The sequence below is a fragment of the Mus musculus genome, chromosome 17 (assembly GCF_000001635.26).
Source record: "Mus musculus strain C57BL/6J chromosome 17, GRCm38.p6 C57BL/6J".
NCBI lineage: Eukaryota > Metazoa > Chordata > Mammalia > Rodentia > Muridae > Mus > Mus musculus.
The window spans coordinates 34,020,312-34,038,641 of record NC_000083.6 but is presented as its reverse complement, the minus strand read 5'-3'; the positions used below and the strand labels follow the sequence as shown (position 1 = coordinate 34,038,641).

Here is an 18,330-nt window from a genome sequence, read left to right as displayed (position 1 = left end):
GCCTTTGAAAAGCAGCCGCTCTCCCTCCTCCCTGGGCAGCCCCGCCCCCAACCTGGCACACCCTCTCCCCCTCCCGACAAAGCACGCCTTGTGTCCCCCACCCTGCACCGGCTCTGTAGGCCCAGGGAACCTCAGGCCGTGGCAGCATCCAGGGAACATGTCAGGGTTTCTCACCGGATATCCCCACAGGTAGATGCCCTGGTGCCCACCGCCCATATAGTTATCTCAGTCCAGAAAATGGCTATTTTAACTGGAAAGCAACTTTATGTGCAAGTGAAAGATGGGAGGGAACCCCCAAAAGAGGTCCAGGGCAAAAACCATGCAGCCCAGCACCCAACTCTGCAGGCTGGCCACCCCCATCAATGTCCCCACTTGCTCCCAGCCTAGCTGTGCTGAGGACTAGGGAAGAGCTGTAGGGCCACCCGAGGCAGAGCCCAGGGAGCTTTGGGACAGCCCACCTGAGGGGCCTCCTTGCCCACATGCCATCTCCAGCCCTGACATTTAAGTCAACCTGGGGATGTACAGTACTTCTTTGAGTCTAACTCCCAGTCTCTCCTCACAGGAAATTAAAAGAGCAATGGGTTCCTCCACCTCCAGCAGCCCCTTCACTACCCCTTTATTCTTCAGTCTGACTGCAGGAGGGACTGTGGAAATGGGGCTGACAGGAGTCAGAGGCAGGTCCCTCCTCTGCCCCATCTGTCAAGTCTGAGAGGATAAAGGCTGTCAGAGCCCTGCTCCCATGATCATCAGCTTGGGGGGCCTGCCCCACAACACCCCTTTCTGGGGGAGCTCTGTTCCACTCTTCAGAAGGGAGTGAGGCCAAATGAGAAGGAAGCAGGGCAGTGCTTTGTGCTGGGGAGCCAGGATGAAGAATCACCTGCACCATGGGAGACCCCGACAAATTCAGAGACTCAAGGCCACTGAAGGTAGACATATAGTCCTCACAGGGATCTGGGGTCCCCTCTGACTTGGAGACCAAACGAACCCTGCTAAGTGTTGCCAGATCCCTGGCAGGCTGGGCAAGTCCCCTCCTGCTCTGCACCTGTCCCATGGCTCTGCCCCCTGCCCAGGCTCAAGTCCTCCTCAGTGACACTCGGTGTGCATCTGGGCTCAGGCTAGCTGGTGGGGAGCCTCAAGCATCTCCATGAGGAAGGTGTCAATGGGGGTGTCGCCAATGAGCTTGAAGAAGAACAGGTGCTCCAGACACTTGAGGCCGATGGAGCGGAGGGCAGGAAGACGTAACAGCAGCTTGGCAAACCTGAGGTGGGGAGGAAGGGAGTGAGAGCCAGCACCACCCAGGCCCTGGACATACCCCAGCTTCACAACCCCCACCTCCCCCTTGAGGTGTCCACAGCCCCGAGGCCCTCACCGGCCCTGCTGCTCAGGGTACTTCTGCTTGCAATAGGTCTCCAGTGAGGCGTACACCTTCTCCCGAAGGATCTCCACCTCTCCAGGGTTGGAGAGGCCCTTGGCGTCTGAGATGGTGAAGGAGGTAGAACAAGGGAAGACGGCAGGTGAATCAAGTCAGGACACACAGACATGCAGTGTGGCCCTCAGGGTGAGGGAAATGAGGCCCGCTGGGTTTGTGGGGTGGGGTGAAAAGGGAAGGCACTAGTGCAGTGGCCTTTTCAGGGTCAGCTGAGATTTCTGGGCTGAGGCGGGGTGGCCTCCTCTCACCTGGATTAAACAGTATGATTGCCCGCAGGCAGCCAAGCTCTGTCTTGTCCATCCTCATGTCACGCATTTTGGACACTAGCTCTGTCAGCACCCTGGAGAGGGACCTGCAGGTCACTCAAAGGTCACAGCTCAGCCAGCCTTGGACACGGACCAGCCTATAGCTCCACCCCTTCTAGCCACAGGCCAGCCTGGCCAAGGGCCACTGACCGATCAAAGATGGCTCCCACGCCTGCGGAATGGGCTGAGTTTCTGTGCACATGAAGACCCGTGGCCAGGAGGATGCCATCTCGGACATCAATGGACCGATGGGAGAAGGACGCAATGAGGAGCTCGTTCCAGCCTGGGGGCCAGAAGGCACCGAGGGTCAGCAGCCGGACACCAGGCCACGGGAACCCAAGTACAAAGAAAACAGAGGCAAGGTAGCCAGCTGGGCTCCCTGAATATGCACGAGAACGCTGCTGGGGTCAGTGAAGGTCAAGAGACTAGAGAGGGTTCAAAGAGATCACTAACCTGCCCGCAGCAGTATGACCTGATCGTCCAGAGGTAGGGAGGAGAAGTGCGGGATCCTCTTTGCCCACTCAACGAGTGTGAACAGCTGTTTGTCAGCTGCCTGGCAGATGTTAGTCACTGGGTCATTTGGCTGCAGAGACAGGGGGGAGATGCATGGGAAGGGGGGGACACCTTCCTTGTGAGAGGTGTTTTATACTCCTTTCTACACCCTCATTCCCTGTCGGGATCCAATCCACCTCTGCGGTCCAGGCTCCTCTCAGGGCAGTCATAGAAACCACTACCAGTCTGGGACTGTCCAATGGGAGCAGAGAAGAGGGAGCTTTCACCCCGTGTCAGAGACGAGACTTTCTAAGAGAGAGTCTCACTATGTAGTCACGACTGGCCTGAAACCTGCTATGTATACCAGGCTGGCCTTGAACTCATGGAGATCCACTTGTCTCTCCCTTCCCAAGTGCTGACATTATAGGCATGGATCGCTACACCTGGCTCACCTCAGATTATTGAAAGGCCTTTTAGTTCAGTGCAAGGTAAGGAGGGACTGAAAGAAGGGAAGAGGGGAGATGGAACATACCCGACTCCTTCTCCCAACCCCCACCCCAGGAGAGAAAGAATCAATCCCATCACTCACGCTGCTGCCACCACCCCCGGTGGCCCCAGGACCCTCAACGCCTTGGTCACTCTTCTGCTCCACAGCAAGCTCTGCCTCCAGGATCCTGTCCACAGGCATCTCCTCAGGGGCTCCCCCAGCCCCATCTCCATCCCCGTCTTTGTCCTTCCCCCGTTGACGCTCCTCCTGAACCGCTGTGGGGTGGGGAAAGAGAAGTGCAAAATTAGAAGCCAACTATGGGGTTGTCTGAAACTCATTTGGGGCCTTCTCAGGGCCAATGTCCCTTGAGATAAAGCGACCAGGGAGGTAATTAGGATCAGAAGGGTAGAAGAGTCCAAAAGCAAATCTGTCCAGCACACACCAGACCCTGAGCTCTGGCCCCACCGCCACAAATTATAAACACACAAAAAGTAAACGAATAGGCAGATAAAAAGAGAAGGGTACAAGAATCAAGGATGAGGGCTGGAGAGATGCTCAGTGGTTAAGAGCACTGACTGCTCTCACTCCTTTGTTCTCTTGCTCTTACTCTCCTCTCCTCTCACTCTCCCCCTCTTATTCTCTCTAGCCTTTCCTCTCTCTCTCTCTCTCTCTCTCTCTCTCTCTCTCTCTCTCTCCTTTCCCCCTTTGTCTCCTCTTGGCTATGGCCGGCCTCTCTTTTACCTTCTCTCTTCCCCCCTGCCTTTCTATAATAAAGCTCTAGCACTGACTGCTCTTTCTGAGGTCTGGAGTTCAAATCCCAGCAACCACATGGTGGTTCACAACCATCTGTAATGGGATCTGATGCCCTCTTCTGGTGTGTCTAAAAACAGCTAAGGTGTACTCATATATAATAAATAAACCTTTAAAAAAAACCAAAAAACAAAAAACGATGAGCCGGGTGGTGGTGGCGCACGCCTTTAATCCCAGCACTTGGGAGGCAGAGGCAGGCGGATTTCTGAGTTCGAGGCCAGCCTGGTCTACAGAGTGAGTTCCAGGATAGCCAGGGCTATACATTGACTGCAGACACTCCTGATGGCAAACTCTAAGCTCTGCTAACTAAAGAGCAGCAGCAGAAAGAGCCTGGTCTGGTCTGGACGGTGTGTGTTCTGATGCTGGTCCTATCACTCTGCTGGGGTAACCCCGGGAGGGCTGACTTTCATCTTTTTTAAAGCAGGAATTGGACCAAAATGAGCTCTAAAATATCTCTTAGAATTCCAGGAGTCAGCTTTGCTTAGAGACAGAAGGAGAGACACCAAGTCCCGACCTCTTCAGTGATTCTGTAGTTTAACCAGGTCCAAGGAAAGACTGGGAGACTAGGGAAAGAACATGGCATCAAAAGAGGGAAGGGCTGTGTGCAGTGGAGGAGAGGAAACAAAGACCCATGAGGAAAGAGGTCACCTCGCCCTAGGGCCAAACTCTGCTGGGAGGTGGATGAACCCTGAGATGCAACCATGAAGACAGAGACAGAGACAGAGACACTGAGAGGTACCAAGCTGTGGAGGACAGGAAAGAGAAACCCAACTGCGCCCCCTGGAGGAGAAAGTGAGCAAAGTCCCAAGATATGGAGGCCATGGGGCCCTCAGCAGTCTCCCCTGTTCCTCCTCAGGGCTCTCCCACAGGGTTGGAGAAGGGCCTGTGACTGAGGCCTGGCCGGGGCAGGCCCTTACCCTCCCTTTTCATGCCAGTGGCCAGGCACTTCTGATAGCGACAGTACTGACAGCGATTCCGCTGGCGCTTGTCCACTGTACAGTCTTTGTTATCACGACACGAGTAGGTCAGGTCCTTCCGAATGGTGCGCTTGAAGAAACCCTTGCAGCCCTCGCAGCTGTAAACCCCATAGTGCTTGCCTACGAGAAAGGTTGGCAGTTAAGACAGTTTTGTGGAGACCTCCTTCTTAGGGAGTCTCTTACCAATCTGCCCAGAGAGGGAACATAGTCTAAATCCTTCCTGTGTTTCATCCAAAAAGGTGACTCAGTCTTCGGTGACCAGAAACCATGTAGCACCCCCACTCCTACCCCTCTCCACATCTGATATGAATCTAAAGGTCCCATAGGCCTCCTTGCTCTGACCAGCCTCAAGAACCCTTGGGAGCCCCATAGGCAGTGGTAAACAGCCCCGACGTGCTTTTTTCTTCTACGGCTGTGCTGAGCCCCATACCTGAGCTTCGGTCCCCGCAGATTGCACAGAGCCGTTTGCCAGCCCCAGGACCACCTGGAGGGGGTGGACAGTGCAGGCCCCGGACCCCTAAGACCGGTGGCTTCACATCTTCAGGGGGGCCAGACCCACCCCCAGGGAGCGACACTGTGGAGTTGATCTGGGATGGGGGAGACAGGGAAGTCACAGGAGACTCTCATATGTCAGGCAAACCACTTCCTGCTTGTGAGCAAGCCCTGTACTATTCCAGAAGGTACTGGGGACACTACTGTCTAACGTAAAGGGCCTTCCTTGCACGTGACACCAAGAGTGATGTCCACCCTTCTGTAATTGTGCTACAGTGGCCCTGAAGGGCACAGGTCTTAGAAGGGCAGGCATATTGAAGCGAAAAGGGCAGCAAAGCCACCGTGAGCTGAACAGGACATCAAAAATATTCCCTGCAGGCTTAGGGTTTGTTTTCAAAACAGAGCTGATGAAGCATGCACCCCCACAGACCACCCCCTTCAGGAAGAGCAAGGGGTCCGAGACCACAGGCTTGCTATGATTAGAGAACTAGAAAGATCAACGGGTTTTGGGGAAGTTCACCCAAAGATGGGGAGTGGGGGTGAGAAGTTGAGAACAAGGAACTGAAGGCACAGTGGCAATAAGCAGGCCACAACCTCTCTCTCACCTGAGGGCTGCTGACAGGCCCGGAGAATCCTGGGGGAGCCGGAGGGGGCAGACCAGGGGACCCCATGGAAGAACTGATGACTGGGAAGGGGGAGCCCAGTGGCGGGGGTGGCATTGGAGGTGGAGGTGCTGAAGGGGTAAGAGGTGGGCCAGGAGGAGAAGACGGACGGATCCCCTGAGAAAGGGGATTTGGGGAGGAGCTGTCTGGGCTTCGGGAATCTGAGAAGTGGGTACGTACAAGGCAGACACACACGGACAGGAGAGACAAGAAGAGAAAGTGAGCCTTTTGATCATCCAAATGGACACTTTAATTCTCCCTGACCCACCACAGCCCGCAACCCTGGAGTTCAGAAATACCAAGTGGCCAAACAACAATTTCACTTCTAATAGTCGTGAGAGGAGGCGGTTGACAAAAAGGGAGGCAGGTCAGGCGGGGCTACTGGGTCATCCCAAGCTGACCTCGGGAGGGGGGGCTGTGAAGCAGCACGTGGAGGTGTAGCAGCGAACCCCTCGTCCAACCCCAACTTAGAACATTCGGGGCAAAGAGTATGGCAGAAATACCCGGTCCCAGAGCGTAAGCTCAGCCTTCGAATGCCCAGAGTCCTCCAGCCCACGGGGAACGGTGTCCTTCCCACGCCCGAGACCGCGCACGCAGGCCCCGCCGCGGGCCCGAACCTGAAGGGCGGAAGCTCCCCCGCCGCGCCCCGCCCCGGGGGAGGGCGCTGGGCCTCGGGACGTCGAGGGCGCGTGTTTACAAACAAGGGGGCGGGAGCGCGGGGAGGGGGCGCGAGGGGCGCCGGCCCGGGCCCACGGGACACTCACCCCGCCCGCTGTCGCCCATCCCGTCCCGGCCAGCCTCCCCCGGCTCCGGCTCCAGGGCTTGCTGCTCTCCGGCCGCCGCCGCCGCCGCCGCGGGATCCAGCCAGGGCCGCCGCCGCCGCCACCGGGACGCGACCCCACAATGCATCTCTTTTCTCACCCCCACCGGCCCACACTGCCCCGCGGCATGCCGCGGCGGGAGGAAGGGCGGACGAGTGGCCCAAGACATGACGCCCGGGCCGAGGGCGGGGAAGCCGGAGAGGCGCCAGGGACGCGCAGGGGGGACAGCGGGGGACTCGGGGGCCGCGACGAAGCCGCGGAGGCGAGCAGGCCGCGGCCTGTGGCAGCGCGACTCAAGAGCCGCGCTCGGCTCGGCACTGAGATGACAGCACCGGCGCGGCCGCCATCTTTGTACAGACGGGAAGTCTCGCCTTGAGCTCCCGCCCCTTCGCCGAGGTGGAAACGGAGGAGGCGGTGCCCGCCAGCCCGCCGTCCCCTCGGATAACCCCCCAGCTCTGCGCATGCGTCCTGACGCCGTGGCCGCGCCGCCCTCGGGGCGCCGCCATGTTGGTAAAGGTATCGGGGCGCAGGCAAGAAAGGGAGCTTCCGGATCTCGCGGGAGCTCGAGGCGTGAGTGCCACGTCCCAGCAAACCGAGAACCGAGAGGATCCCGGAGCCGGTGAGAGGTCCCTGCTGCTCCCTTACGGCGCTTTCCAGGCCTTTACCCCAACCAGTGGGCCATAGAGACGCGGGCCCAGAGAGACCGTAAAGTTGCTGATCAAAGGCTAGAGCGGTGTCGGGGGTGGGGGGCTGCATCCAGGAAGGGTGTTGGGGATGAGGTGGACCGGCCTTGGGGACAATGTAAGAGCGGAGCAAGTAGTATAGAGGAAGGGCTTCAAGGGACGCGGATCCCGAATAGGTAGATTGAGAGTCAAGTCGAGTCGTCTCTTGTTCCTCCGGTCAGCGTGATGACCATGGGCCTGCGGGCCCCCCACTGGGTGGCTGTGGGACTGCTGACCTGGGCGGCTTTGGGGCTGCTGGTGGCCGGACACGAGGGTCATGGTGACCTGCACAAAGATGTGGAAGAGGACTTCCATGGCCACAGTCACGGGCACTCACATGAAGATTTCCACCATGGCCACAGCCACGGGCACTCGCATGAAGATTTCCACCATGGCCACGGCCACACTCATGAAAGCATCTGGCATGGGCATGCCCACAGCCACGACCATGGACACTCACGTGAGGAATTACACCATGGCCATAGCCATGGCCACTCCCACGATAGCCTCCACCACGGAGGACATGGACATGCCCATCGTGAACATAGCCATGGGACTTCTAGGGAGGCTGGGGCTCCAGGCATCAAACACCACCTGGACACTGTCACCCTCTGGGCCTACGTGAGTCGCCAGGGGATGTGGGGAAGAGGGACTGGTTCTTAATCGGTGGGAAGCTCCATCTTTGCCTTCTGATTGTGCTTCTCCACCAGGCACTGGGGGCCACAGTGCTGATCTCCGCAGCTCCGTTCTTCGTGCTGTTCCTCATCCCAGTAGAATCTAACTCTCCCAGGCACCGCTCTCTGCTCCAGATCCTGCTCAGTTTTGCTTCCGGGGGGCTCCTGGGTGATGCGTTCCTCCACCTCATCCCGCATGCCTTGGGTAAGTAACTTGTGGGCTCCGCCTCAAAGGCTTAAGCGGTTTTGTTCTTTCTCTTTAATGATCCCAGATTTTCCGGTTGTCTTCAAACACACATCCCCTGAGCCAGGCATTCCCTCATCAAGCCTTTTCTCCCACTTCCCGCAGAACCTCATTCTCACCACGCTCCAGAGCAGCCTGGACATGGACACTCCCACAGTGGTGAGAAAAACCAGGGACTGGTGTGCTGGGAAAGGGCAACCTCTCCATTCCCATGCTTCGCCTCTTACACTTGAGTCTGCGTCTCCCTTCATGCTTTACTGCCTCCGTTCCAGGCCAGGGCCCCATTCTCTCTGTGGGGCTGTGGGTTCTCAGTGGGATTGTCGCCTTCCTCGTGGTGGAGAAATTTGTGAGACACGTGAAAGGAGGACATGGACACAGTCACGGACACGGAGACAGGCATGCGCATGGAGACAGTCACACCCATGGAGATAGACATGGTGAGCCCGCGTTGCCTGCTCTGTAACACACTCAGGGTCACCCTGTGGAGCAGGACACATGCGAAAGCTCTGTTCCCCACTCTGATCAACTCCTGTTCTCCCTCAGAGTGTTCTTCAAAGGAAAAGCCCAGCACAGAGGAAGAGAAGGAAGTGGGCGGGTTGCGGAAAAGGAGAGGAGGAAACACTGGGCCCAGAGATGGCCCGGTGAAACCTCAGAGCCCTGAAGAAGAAAAAGCAGGCTCAGGTAAGGGATGAGCTGATGGGTTGGCTGTGGGTGTGTGGGTGACGGTGGGAGTCTAGGAAATGGGGGCGAGGGGGGGGCTGTATGTGAACCGGCTTGATGGACACCCTCAATCATTTTTGTCTTGTCTCTTTGCAAAAAGACCTGCGTGTGTCTGGGTACCTGAATCTGGCTGCTGACTTGGCACACAACTTCACAGACGGTCTGGCCATTGGTGCTTCCTTTCGTGGGGGCCGAGGGCTAGGGATCCTGACCACAATGACAGTCCTGCTGCACGAAGTGCCTCATGAGGTTGGGGATTTTGCCATCCTGGTCCAGTCTGGCTGCAGCAAGAAGCAGGTTGGTGCCGACTGCCCATCCTTGGTTCCTAACAAGCTACACTACAGTGAGCCGTTTAGAGTCAGGGAAAGTCGTGCCTTTACCTCTTGCTCTGTTTTACGCTGCAGTCCTCACCTGTGTATAGTTCTTTGATGGCTTAAGGTTCTCAGGAGATGTCTGTTCTAGTACTCCCTCCTCAACCTGGCTGTTTTGGGGGGCTGCGGGCCTTAGGTGTGGTCCTGAGGCAGAGTCATTGACTACGTATTAGCTATCGAGGGAGCCCCAGGCGACAGCTATCTGACTGCTTCCTGGAGCTGGTGTCTGGGACCCAGATTCCTGTCCTCGTGCTTGTGCAGCAAGCACTACCTGTGGGTCCTTCTCCCCAGACCCTCCTTTCCTTAACACTGCTCCCACCTAATTTTAGCTGTCGACAGTCATATCTTTCTCTTTTCTGCCCACCAGGCGATGCGTCTGCAACTCGTGACTGCAATTGGAGCATTGGCAGGCACTGCCTGTGCCCTTCTCACCGAGGGAGGGGCAGTGGACAGTGACGTGGCAGGTGGTGCAGGTCCTGGCTGGGTCCTGCCATTCACTGCAGGCGGATTTATCTACGTAGCAACAGTGTCTGTGCTGCCTGAGCTATTGAGAGAGGCATCTCCACTGCAGTCACTGTTGGAGGTGCTGGGGCTGCTGGGGGGTGTTGCCATGATGGTACTGATTGCCCATCTTGAGTGAGGGGTGAGGTGACCTGTCCTTCCCCTAACTCCTAATAAAGGCAGTTGGTAGTCCTGGCCAGTGCTAATGCCAGAAGGAGTGTCAGCCTTGGAGATTAGCAGAGCCTCTGTTTGAGGCCTTAGAGGTATGAGGATCATACGGAGCATGAGAGGCCAGAAGGACCACGGAGTGGGAGACTGCCCAGCAGCGTTGTTGCTTTTGGAAAAATCAATGGGACCATGAAGAAGACTGGGAAGACGGTAGCCTACCCGATGGTCCCTAATCTACGATTTCTCAGCGCCAGCGTGCCGCAGGGGTCCCTCCAAGGCCCATCTCCCTCTGAACTAGTTAGTGATGGCTTCAGGGAAGACCTGGCAGAAGGACTGGGGTAGACATCAATCGTGTGTCCTGATTTGAAGGGGGAGGGGGGCTCCTTGGGAAGATGTCTCAGCCTGATTTTTTGTCTCTACTCATTTTATACCACTGTTTGAATGGGTGCGGAGGAACGGTGACCAGGAATAAAAGACCTTGGATCTTCGGCCCCACATGCAGCCTTTGTCTTTATGTGGGGAACTGGGCCCCTTGGCTCCTGGACTCCCTAGGTCCCCAAGTGGTGGTGGATGGTCACGCCCCCGTGGTGGGAGGTCGCGCTGGTGGCTACCAAAGGCCTCTGACTAGTGTGGTTTCTATTGGGTCCGTACCGGGCCTAGCCACGCCCCCGGCGTGCTCAGATTGGCCTAGGCTCAGGGCACGCCCACCCACAGCCGCCATGGCGTCTCAGCTCCGGCTCCGCTCTGCGCTGGCCCTGGTCACAGGTTCAGGGGTTCCCTCTCAGGGTGGGTTGGGGTGCCCGGGCCATGTCAGCGAGAGCCACCCCTTGAGTCCCTGGCCCTGTTGTCTGAGTTTCAGTAACTTTGCGCCCCGTGACCTCTGACCTCCTCCCTTCTTCTCCCGCTTCCGCGGACTCCCATCTCAGGTGCGGGTAGCGGCATCGGCCGTGCGATCAGCGTGCGCCTAGCGGCAGAGGGCGCCGCCGTGGCCGCCTGCGACCTGGACGGGGCCGCGGCACAGGACACGGTGCGGCTGCTGGGAAGCCCGGGGAGCGAGGACGGGGCGCCGCGCGGCAAGCACGCTGCCTTCCAAGCGGATGTGTCTCAGGGCCCCGCAGCCAGACGCCTGCTGGAGGAAGTGCAGGTGAACCGGACGCCGCGCCGCGCCACGCCACGCCACGCCACACACCCCTCAGCCCGGCCCTTTGTGGTCTTTGGTGTTAGCCTCCCCCTCCCTCACATAGGCCTGCTTTTCTCGCCCGCCATCTGTCGTTGTGTCCTGTGCGGGCATCACACGCGATGAGTTTCTGCTCCACATGTCAGAAGAAGACTGGGACAGAGTCATAGCTGTCAACCTCAAGGTGGTGATCTCTAAACCTGTGACTTGTGCCCGCCCCCAGCCTGGGGAAGTACTTAGAGGAAGGCTGCCACCGCAGCTGATCTTGCCTAATTTGTTACCCTCTCGTGCCAGGGCACCTTCCTAGTCACTCAGGCTGCAGCCCAGGCTTTAGTGTCCAGTGGCGGTCGTGGCTCCATCATCAACATTAGTAGCATCATTGGAAAGGTCAGGATGAGTTGGGCCAGGCCAGCTAGCCACGTGGGCGCTGGGAAGCGGCTCCCCTGTAGACGACTCCTGACTTACTCTGGGTCTCTGACTCACTGTAGGTGGGGAATATCGGACAAACGAATTATGCGTCGTCCAAAGCAGGAGTGATTGGGCTCACCCAGACTGCGGCCCGGGAGCTTGGACGGTGGGTCAGACTGGGGACCTTGCTAAGGGAAGAAGAGTCAGTGTCCTTCCCGGGGTCAGCATCCATTCTTCCTCTCACAGACATGGAATCCGATGTAACTCGGTCCTCCCAGGGTTCATTGCAACGCCCATGACCCAGAAAATGCCAGAGAAAGTGAAGGACAAGGTAGGCTGTGGGTGGAGGGCAGTCTGTCAGAGGTCTCTGAGAGAGATTGCTGGGCACAGACGTGTACATAATGAGGGATGAAAAAGTAAGGGGGGGGGGGAAGTCCATAAAAGAAACTTCTACCCACGTGAGTGTTTCCTTACAGGTAACTGCAATGATTCCGTTGGGACACATGGGGGACCCTGAGGGTGAGCATGGATTGCAAAAAGGGTCTGGTGGGGGCTTGAACAGAGCCTTAAATCTGTAATAGTACTGAAAAGGTCGCACAGGGATTAATGATTGGTGTAGGTTTAGGATTTTGGGGGGGGGGTGTAAGGTAGAGGGGATAGTCAATCTGTATCTAAGGAAGTAAGACTGCCCTTCCCCCACCATCCCCACAGATGTGGCAGATGTGGTTGCATTCTTGGCATCTGAAGACAGTGGATACATCACAGGGGCCTCCGTGGAAGTCAGTGGTATGAGGCCTTCATGGGGAGGAGGACAGGAAAACAGAACCCAGGTTGTAATGAGAAAGTGAGGGGCTCCTGCAGCCTGCAGAGCAGACATCCCTTCTTTAGACCAGGGACAGAAGTGGGTGCCTACATCCCCACCCATGCACCTGTCCCAATGCCTCTGCCCCTCTCAGGAGGTCTTTTCATGTAACTGCCTGATGGAAGCCGGACTCTGCTCACTCCCCCACCACTGCCTGGCCCTCCTGCTGATGAGGACGCTAAGTTCCCAGGCTACAAAAGAGATGGCAGTGTGTGGCTCAGGCATGCTGAATATGGAAGGCAGGGGTGCTTGTGACCCTAATAAATTCCAAATCCTCTTCCCTGCCACCTCCGGTTCTTCTTGTGTCCAAGCCCTCAGACCCTTCCCCACCTCCCCCTCTCTCCCCTTTCCAGGGATTGTTCCCTTTCACTGCCTGGTCTCCCAGGGCAACCCCCGCCGCCGGGTGTGAGAGGAAAGAGTGTATGTCACTGTGTATGCGTGACACTCTGGGTCTTTTCAGAGGGAGGGGATTCTGCCCCCACCCCCTCTCATTGGTTCTGCAGCACCAGTCACCCACCCCCATTCCCCGAGTTCCTTATGGACCCCAAGGGTGATTTGTTCTTGGCCCCATCCTGGTGTCCAGTCTGGCCTTGGAAGGGGGTCTTGGAACAGGTGGCCCTCCCCCACCCCTCCTTTCTCTTTTCCCCTCCCTTCTCTCCACCTTACAATAGCTGCAGCCGGCCTGGGGTCGGATGGGGGGGATTAGGGGAGGGGGCCAGGATTAGGGGAATGGACTAGCCGATGAAAGGGGCTGGAGGAGAGCAGAAGGAGGGGGCTGGGAGGAGGAGGAAGGGGAGGGGGTCCTTGCTAATCGACTCTGGTGCCCACATAAGGACTGGCCACGGACTGAAGGAGAGAACAGGGAAGTAGGGGGTAACTGGGTTGGGGGGCGAGGGGACCCACTGCTAACTTGTCCCAGAGATAGGACACCCCCTGGCAGCCGCTGCACAGGCTGGCGGGGGGGACGAATACCCATCACGGTCTCTTCCTCTGTGCCCCTTATTCCCGACTCTGAACCGGCTCTCAACCGGTATGGCCCTGCTCCTTCTCCTTCTCTCTCCTTCTCGTCCGCTTCCTTCACTCCGAGTCCCGGAGTGGCTTTGCCTACTTTCCCACGCCAGACATTCACTCGTGTGCTCCCCGACTCCCCCCAGGGGCCCGCCCCATCTGGTGTCCCCGCTTCCGCGCGGCGTCTCTATCCCCGGTGCCTCCGATGCGCTTCTCTCCCCGTCCCGGGCCGCGGCTCCTGATTGTCCAAACGCAATTCTCGAGTCTCTGGCTCCGGCCGAGAGTTGCGTCTGGACGTCCCGAGCCGCCGCCCCCAAACCTCGAGGGGGAGAGGCCGGGCGGAGCGCGGGACGGTCCCCGGACACCCGGGACCCCGCCGCAGCCCTAGGATCTCAGGGCGCGCACCCAGCAGCAGAGGTGCAGCTGCGGCCGGCTTTCCGGGGTTCTCAGGCCCGGCTTGAGAGAAGTTGGGGATCAGCGCCACGGAGGGGATCCTCCGCCCTCGGGCTCTCCACATGCACCAGCACCCACCGGGCCGGCTCACCGCGCGCCCGGCGGGGGAGGGGGAACCCGGTTCCACGGCGCGCGTGGCGCGCGAGGGCGGTGACGTCTCCGTCGCGGGGTGGGATACAGGGAGGGCGGAAGTGACGTCGAGCCTCGGCGCCCAGGCCATGGCGGCGGTGGCGGTGGCAGCAAGGGTTGCGGCGTGAGTGGCAGCTGCGGACCGAGCGGACCAGGGCAGCGGAGCCCCGGGGTTCCTGGGGAGAGGCCCGCAGCAGGGCAGCGCGAAGGCCGGAGCTGGGTGAGGGGCCGCGGGGCGCACGCCCAGGGTCAGGGGGCGGGGTCTGCAGAGGGGCGGCCCCGACAGCGTCTCCCCCCACCCCCTTCCGCAGACCTCTCTCAGCGGAGCCCCGCTTGGAGGGGGAGGGTCTGTGCCCCGTCACCATGACGACGCCGGCGAATGCACAGAATGCCAGCAAAACGTGGGAACTGAGTCTCTATGAGCTGCACCGGACCCCGCAGGTGACAGGGATCTTCCAGCCCCAGCTTACCCCCTCCCACCAGCCCTCTCCCTCCCTGCCACACTACTCTTGGCCCGACTCTGTCTTTGAATCACCTTTTATCTTCTCAAAGCACTAAAACACCTACCTCATTTGATCCGATTTAACCCCTCAAAGTGGCCATGGCAGCGAGGTACAGCAGATATCACCGTTTTAATTGAAGCACGGTAAACAGAACTTACCGTCCCGGCCCTGTCCCATCTCAACAGCCACATGTCAATGTACACATATATATATTCATCCTGCGAGCTTAAATATAATTCCCTCTCCAGTTTTCTGACTCACGTGCGCTGGGACGACATCGGAATCTGTTTGACAGACACCCTGAACTTCTAGTCTAGGTAGTCTTGCTCTTTAGAGTTTTAAGAAAGCCTGTTGAGGCCGGATGTGATGGCGAAGGCCTTTAACCCCAGCACTCCTGAAGCCAGGACAGGTGGATCTCTTAAGTTTGAGGTCAGCCTGCTTAGAGGCCTGCCAGGAATACATGCATATGGAGACCCTGTCTTGAAAACAGCAAACAAAAAATGAAGAAGTCTTGTAGCATAAATATCCTCCAACCCATAGATCTGTGCCATTCCCAGCCCTAGTCCTCTCAACAAACCCTGGCCTTTCTGTTTCAAAACTCCTTGTAAATGGGCCCTCATCCCTTCTGTTCTGGTAATCTCCAAGTCATTGGTCTCCTCCATCCCAGAATTCCCATCAGTTTGGTCAGCATGGCTGTCCAGGTTCTTACCTTTCTCAAAGCTTGCCTCTAAAGTCCCCTTCCCCCAACCCACTGCCACCTTCTGATGACCCAGGAAGCCATCATGGATGGTACAGAGATTGCGGTTTCGCCTCGGTCACTGCATTCTGAGCTCATGTGTCCCATCTGCCTGGACATGCTGAAGAACACAATGACCACCAAGGAGTGCCTGCATAGGTTCTGCTCGGACTGCATCGTCACCGCCCTGCGGAGCGGGTAACAGGAGGGACATGTTTGCCATGGGGCCAGGCGGGTCAGCCTGGGCATCCATGATGGGAGTTGGCCCTACAGAGCTCCCTTCCTCCCACACCCAGGAACAAGGAGTGCCCTACCTGCCGGAAAAAGCTGGTATCCAAGCGGTCCCTACGGCCGGACCCCAACTTCGACGCCCTGATCTCCAAAATCTACCCTAGCCGGGAGGAATACGAGGCCCATCAGGACCGGGTGCTCATCCGCCTCAGCCGCCTGCACAACCAGCAGGCGCTGAGCTCCAGTATCGAGGAAGGGCTCCGGATGCAGGCCATGCACAGGTGTGGAGAACCAGAGACCTTGTTACCCATGGGTCTTGTCTGGAGTACGGGCCTGATAGTCTGCATTCGAGCTGCCAGGTGGCGACCGTGCAGCTGACGTTGGGATTTGAGGGAAGTGTCTGTTCTCAAACAAGCTAACCTCTGCCAGCCCTCTTTAGGCCTGTGTCTCCAGCCATCAGATAGAAGCAGGAAGCCTCACTAGTAGGGCCACGGCCTGGGGGGGGCTCCCCCTGAAGTTTAACACTAAGGGCTTGAATCCTGCTCTTTATAACCTGGAGTGTTTGTTTCTGCAGGGCCCAGCGTGTGAGGCGGCCGATGCCTGGATCTGATCAGACCGCCACAATGAGTGGGGGGGAAGGAGAACCTGGGGAGGGAGAAGGGGATGGAGAGGATGTAAGCTCTGACTCCGCCCCAGACTCTGCTCCAGGCCCTGCTCCCAAGCGACCCCGCGGAGCGGGTGCAGGGGCCAGCAGTGTAGGGACAGGGGGTGGGGCTGCTGGTGGGGCTTGCGGGGGTGCCGGTTCTGAAGACTCTGGTGACCGGGGCGGCACCCTGGGAGGGGGAACCCTGGGGCCCCCAAGCCCTCCTGGGGCCCCCAGCCCTCCAGAGCCCGGTGGAGAGATTGAGCTTGTGTTCCGGCCCCATCCCCTGCTTGTGGAGAAAGGAGAGTACTGCCAGACTCGGTGAGGAGCCCTGCCTTTGCAAAGCCAGACCACCTGGAAACTCGAGCTCAGAAATCTGTGTCAGAAGGGGGCTTCGGGCCTGGGGTGTAGTTCAGTCAGTAGGGTGTCTGTCAAGCATGCATACATGAGTCCCTGAGTTTGCTCCCCAGCAACATATAAGCCAAGGGTGGTAGTGTACACCTGTCATTCCCAGAGGCAGGGGGATGAGAAGTCGAAGGTCATCTTCAGCTACATAGCAAGGTAGAGGCTAGCCTGGGGTACCTGAGTGCCCCCCCGCCCCCAGCCAGAACTTTTGGAGAAGGCTGTGCACTCAAGGACTCTTGCCCCCTCCACCCCCAGGTACGTGAAGACTACTGGGAATGCCACAGTGGATCATCTCTCCAAGTACCTGGCCCTGCGCATTGCCCTGGAGAGGAGGCAGCAGCAGGAAACCACAGAGCCCGGAGGGCCTGGTGGGGGTGCTTCGGACACAGGCGGACCTGATGGGGGTGGTGGGGAGAGAGGCGTTGCCGGAGGAGGCGAAGGTCCTGAGGAGCCTGCGCTGCCCAGCCTGGAAGGTGTCAGCGAAAAGCAGTACACCATCTACATCGCTCCTGGGGGCGGAGCGTTCACGGTGAGCATCTGATGGTAACAGAGAGCCAGGGTGGTGACCCGTCTCAGCCCCTGCTCTGTCCTTCTCTGGGGGCTTCTGTTGAGCCACACCCTCACTGGTTTTCAGGGTTTTTTTCCCTTTCTCCCGCCCCCCCCCCTTTTCCTCTTGTCCGTTTCCTCTTTTAACTTCCCTCCCCCTGCCTCCCTCTCTCCATCCCTAGACGCTGAATGGATCACTGACCTTGGAGCTTGTAAACGAGAAGTTCTGGAAGGTGTCCAGGCCCTTAGAGCTCTGCTATGCCCCCACGAAGGACCCAAAATGATGTCACAAGGGGACAGCTGGAACATGGGGACCACAGGGTGTCTCTGTGTCCCAGCTCAGCCTGCCAGCTTCATCTCCCAAAGCCCCCCAGCCAGACAGCAAGAGGACAAAGGAGGACAAATGGCTTTTATACAAAGTATCTATATTGAATTAGTCTATATTGGACAGCACGGGCCCTGTACCCACTACTGCCTTTTCTATAGACCCTAGTTTCCTACCCTGCTGGTGATAGGCAGGGTGGACAAGACCCCCTCCCCGCCCTCCTCCCAACAACAAATTTGCTTATTTCTTCTTTGAAACCTGCAGTTCTCTGTGTGTGTCTCTCAGGGGGAGGGGGCTGGAAAGATGGCCCAGCGGCTAAGAGCACTGGCCTCTTGTGCAGAGGATCCGTTTGATTCCTAGCATCCACAAGGTAGCTTCCAACCATCTGTAACTCCAGTGCCAGGGCGTTGGATGCCCTTTTCTGACCTCTACAGTCTCCAGGAACACGTGGTACACTGACTGGTGCAGGCAAAACAACCAAACACACGGAATTAAAAATAAGCTAGTTGAGTGGGTGGATTAAAGGTGGAGGCAGGCCGTTCTCTGCAAGACTAAGTAGTGAAACCCTGCCTTTAAAAACAACCAAGGGTTGGAGAGATGGCTCAGTGGTTAAGAGCACGGACTGCTCTTCCAGAGGTCTTGAGTTCAATTCCCAGCAACCACATGGTGGCTCACAACCATCTGTAGTGGGATCTGATGCCCTTTTCTGGTGTATCTGAAGACAGCTACAGTGTACTCACATACATAGATAAGTCTTAAAAAAAAAAAAGATAAAACAAAAACAAAACCCCCCAAAACAACAACAAAAACCACTTTTAATTGGGAAGGAAAGCTTCAAACTCACAGGAAATCCGGGTTGTAAATAGGAAGGTGATACCAAAGGTGAACTCCATAACTCCCTCCCCTTCTTCAAAAATACAAATGAGAGGGAGGAGCCATTGTAGCAAATTCCTGTAATCCCCAGCTCTGATTGGCAGAGCCAGAAGGATTGCCACTGAAACCAGCCTGGTCTACGTGATGAATTCCAAG

General features: G+C 57.7%; 4 protein-coding genes and 2 non-coding genes across 10 annotated transcripts; 4 read left to right on the top strand and 2 right to left on the bottom strand.

Annotated features, from left to right (window-relative positions):
• Positions 1-238: 238 nt before the first annotated feature.
• Positions 239-6,830, bottom strand: Rxrb (retinoid X receptor beta). 4 transcript variants are annotated; one of them, NM_001205214.1, is made up of 10 exons: positions 6,419-6,830; positions 5,598-5,815; positions 4,931-5,087; positions 4,441-4,620; positions 2,816-2,988; positions 2,188-2,317; positions 1,885-2,017; positions 1,678-1,781; positions 1,370-1,475; positions 239-1,258 (listed from the first exon to the last, which is right to left on the bottom strand). In NM_001205214.1, exons 1-10 carry the CDS (start codon positions 6,642-6,644, stop codon positions 1,111-1,113), a joined length of 1,575 nt encoding a protein of 524 aa, NP_001192143.1. In that variant the 5' UTR covers positions 6,645-6,830; the 3' UTR covers positions 239-1,110. The 4 variants fall into 4 exon arrangements, with proteins under 4 accessions (NP_001192143.1, NP_035436.1, NP_001192144.1 ...); NM_011306.4 differs by having other exon boundaries at positions 1,678-1,769; NM_001205215.1 differs by lacking the exon at positions 6,419-6,830 and adding an exon at positions 6,158-6,292.
• A 121-nt stretch (positions 6,831-6,951) lies between these two features.
• Slc39a7 (solute carrier family 39 (zinc transporter), member 7) lies at positions 6,952-10,376 on the top strand. Of its 2 annotated transcripts, NM_001077709.1 has the most exons (8): positions 6,952-7,094; positions 7,380-7,818; positions 7,908-8,076; positions 8,221-8,274; positions 8,388-8,552; positions 8,659-8,796; positions 8,936-9,132; positions 9,574-10,376. In NM_001077709.1, exons 2-8 carry the CDS (start codon positions 7,384-7,386, stop codon positions 9,844-9,846), a joined length of 1,431 nt encoding a protein of 476 aa, NP_001071177.1. In that variant the 5' UTR covers positions 6,952-7,094; positions 7,380-7,383; the 3' UTR covers positions 9,847-10,376. The 2 variants fall into 2 exon arrangements, with proteins under 2 accessions (NP_001071177.1, NP_032228.2); NM_008202.2 differs by having other exon boundaries at positions 6,952-7,818.
• A 210-nt stretch (positions 10,377-10,586) lies between these two features.
• On the top strand, positions 10,587-12,609 carry H2-Ke6 (H2-K region expressed gene 6). Its single transcript, NM_013543.2, has 9 exons — positions 10,587-10,640; positions 10,802-11,019; positions 11,120-11,236; positions 11,347-11,439; positions 11,541-11,626; positions 11,707-11,791; positions 11,937-11,979; positions 12,172-12,246; positions 12,417-12,609. Exons 1-9 carry the CDS (start codon positions 10,595-10,597, stop codon positions 12,431-12,433), a joined length of 780 nt encoding a protein of 259 aa, NP_038571.2. The 5' UTR covers positions 10,587-10,594; the 3' UTR covers positions 12,434-12,609.
• A 940-nt stretch (positions 12,610-13,549) lies between these two features.
• On the top strand, positions 13,550-13,659 carry Mir219a-1 (microRNA 219a-1). The gene has a single exon (NR_029800.1). It is a non-coding gene; the product is annotated as a microRNA 219a-1 (primary transcript).
• On the bottom strand, positions 13,571-13,630 carry Mir219c (microRNA 219c). Its single transcript, NR_106154.1, has one exon. It is a non-coding gene; the product is annotated as a microRNA 219c (primary transcript).
• A 302-nt stretch (positions 13,660-13,961) lies between the features above and the next one.
• Ring1 (ring finger protein 1) lies at positions 13,962-17,850 on the top strand. The gene is made up of 7 exons (NM_009066.3): positions 13,962-14,132; positions 14,224-14,353; positions 15,189-15,349; positions 15,448-15,663; positions 15,957-16,346; positions 16,686-16,959; positions 17,159-17,850. The coding sequence occupies exons 2-7, from the start codon at positions 14,276-14,278 to the stop codon at positions 17,258-17,260; spliced, it is 1,221 nt and encodes a 406-aa protein (NP_033092.3). The 5' UTR covers positions 13,962-14,132; positions 14,224-14,275; the 3' UTR covers positions 17,261-17,850.
• Positions 17,851-18,330: the final 480 nt, after the last annotated feature.

Bases quoted from the DNA above. Each gene is read 5' to 3' on its own strand.
- Ring1 (NM_009066.3), top strand. From the start codon at position 14,276: ATGACGACGCCGGCGAATGCACAGAATGCCAGCAAAACGTGGGAACTG. The intron at 15,664-15,956 runs GTGTGGAGAACC...TTGTTTCTGCAG, and splicing joins CGGATGCAGGCCATGCACAG to GGCCCAGCGTGTGAGGCGGC. The intron at 16,347-16,685 runs GTGAGGAGCCCT...CTCCACCCCCAG, and splicing joins GGAGAGTACTGCCAGACTCG to GTACGTGAAGACTACTGGGA.
- Rxrb (NM_001205214.1), bottom strand. From the start codon at position 6,644: ATGTCTTGGGCCACTCGTCCGCCCTTCCTCCCGCCGCGGCATGCCGCG. The intron at 5,088-5,597 runs GTGAGAGAGAGG...CCCCCATCCCAG, and splicing joins GGCCTGTCAGCAGCCCTCAG to ATCAACTCCACAGTGTCGCT. The intron at 2,318-2,815 runs GTGAGTGATGGG...CTGTCTCTGCAG, and splicing joins CCGGGGGTGGTGGCAGCAGC to CCAAATGACCCAGTGACTAA.
- H2-Ke6 (NM_013543.2), top strand. From the start codon at position 10,595: ATGGCGTCTCAGCTCCGGCTCCGCTCTGCGCTGGCCCTGGTCACAG. The intron at 10,641-10,801 runs GTTCAGGGGTTC...CTCCCATCTCAG, and splicing joins TGCGCTGGCCCTGGTCACAG to GTGCGGGTAGCGGCATCGGC. The intron at 11,237-11,346 runs GTGGTGATCTCT...CTCTCGTGCCAG, and splicing joins TCATAGCTGTCAACCTCAAG to GGCACCTTCCTAGTCACTCA.
- Slc39a7 (NM_001077709.1), top strand. From the start codon at position 7,384: ATGACCATGGGCCTGCGGGCCCCCCACTGGGTGGCTGTGGGACTGCTG. The intron at 8,553-8,658 runs GTGAGCCCGCGT...GTTCTCCCTCAG, and splicing joins CACCCATGGAGATAGACATG to AGTGTTCTTCAAAGGAAAAG. The intron at 9,133-9,573 runs GTTGGTGCCGAC...TCTGCCCACCAG, and splicing joins CTGGCTGCAGCAAGAAGCAG to GCGATGCGTCTGCAACTCGT.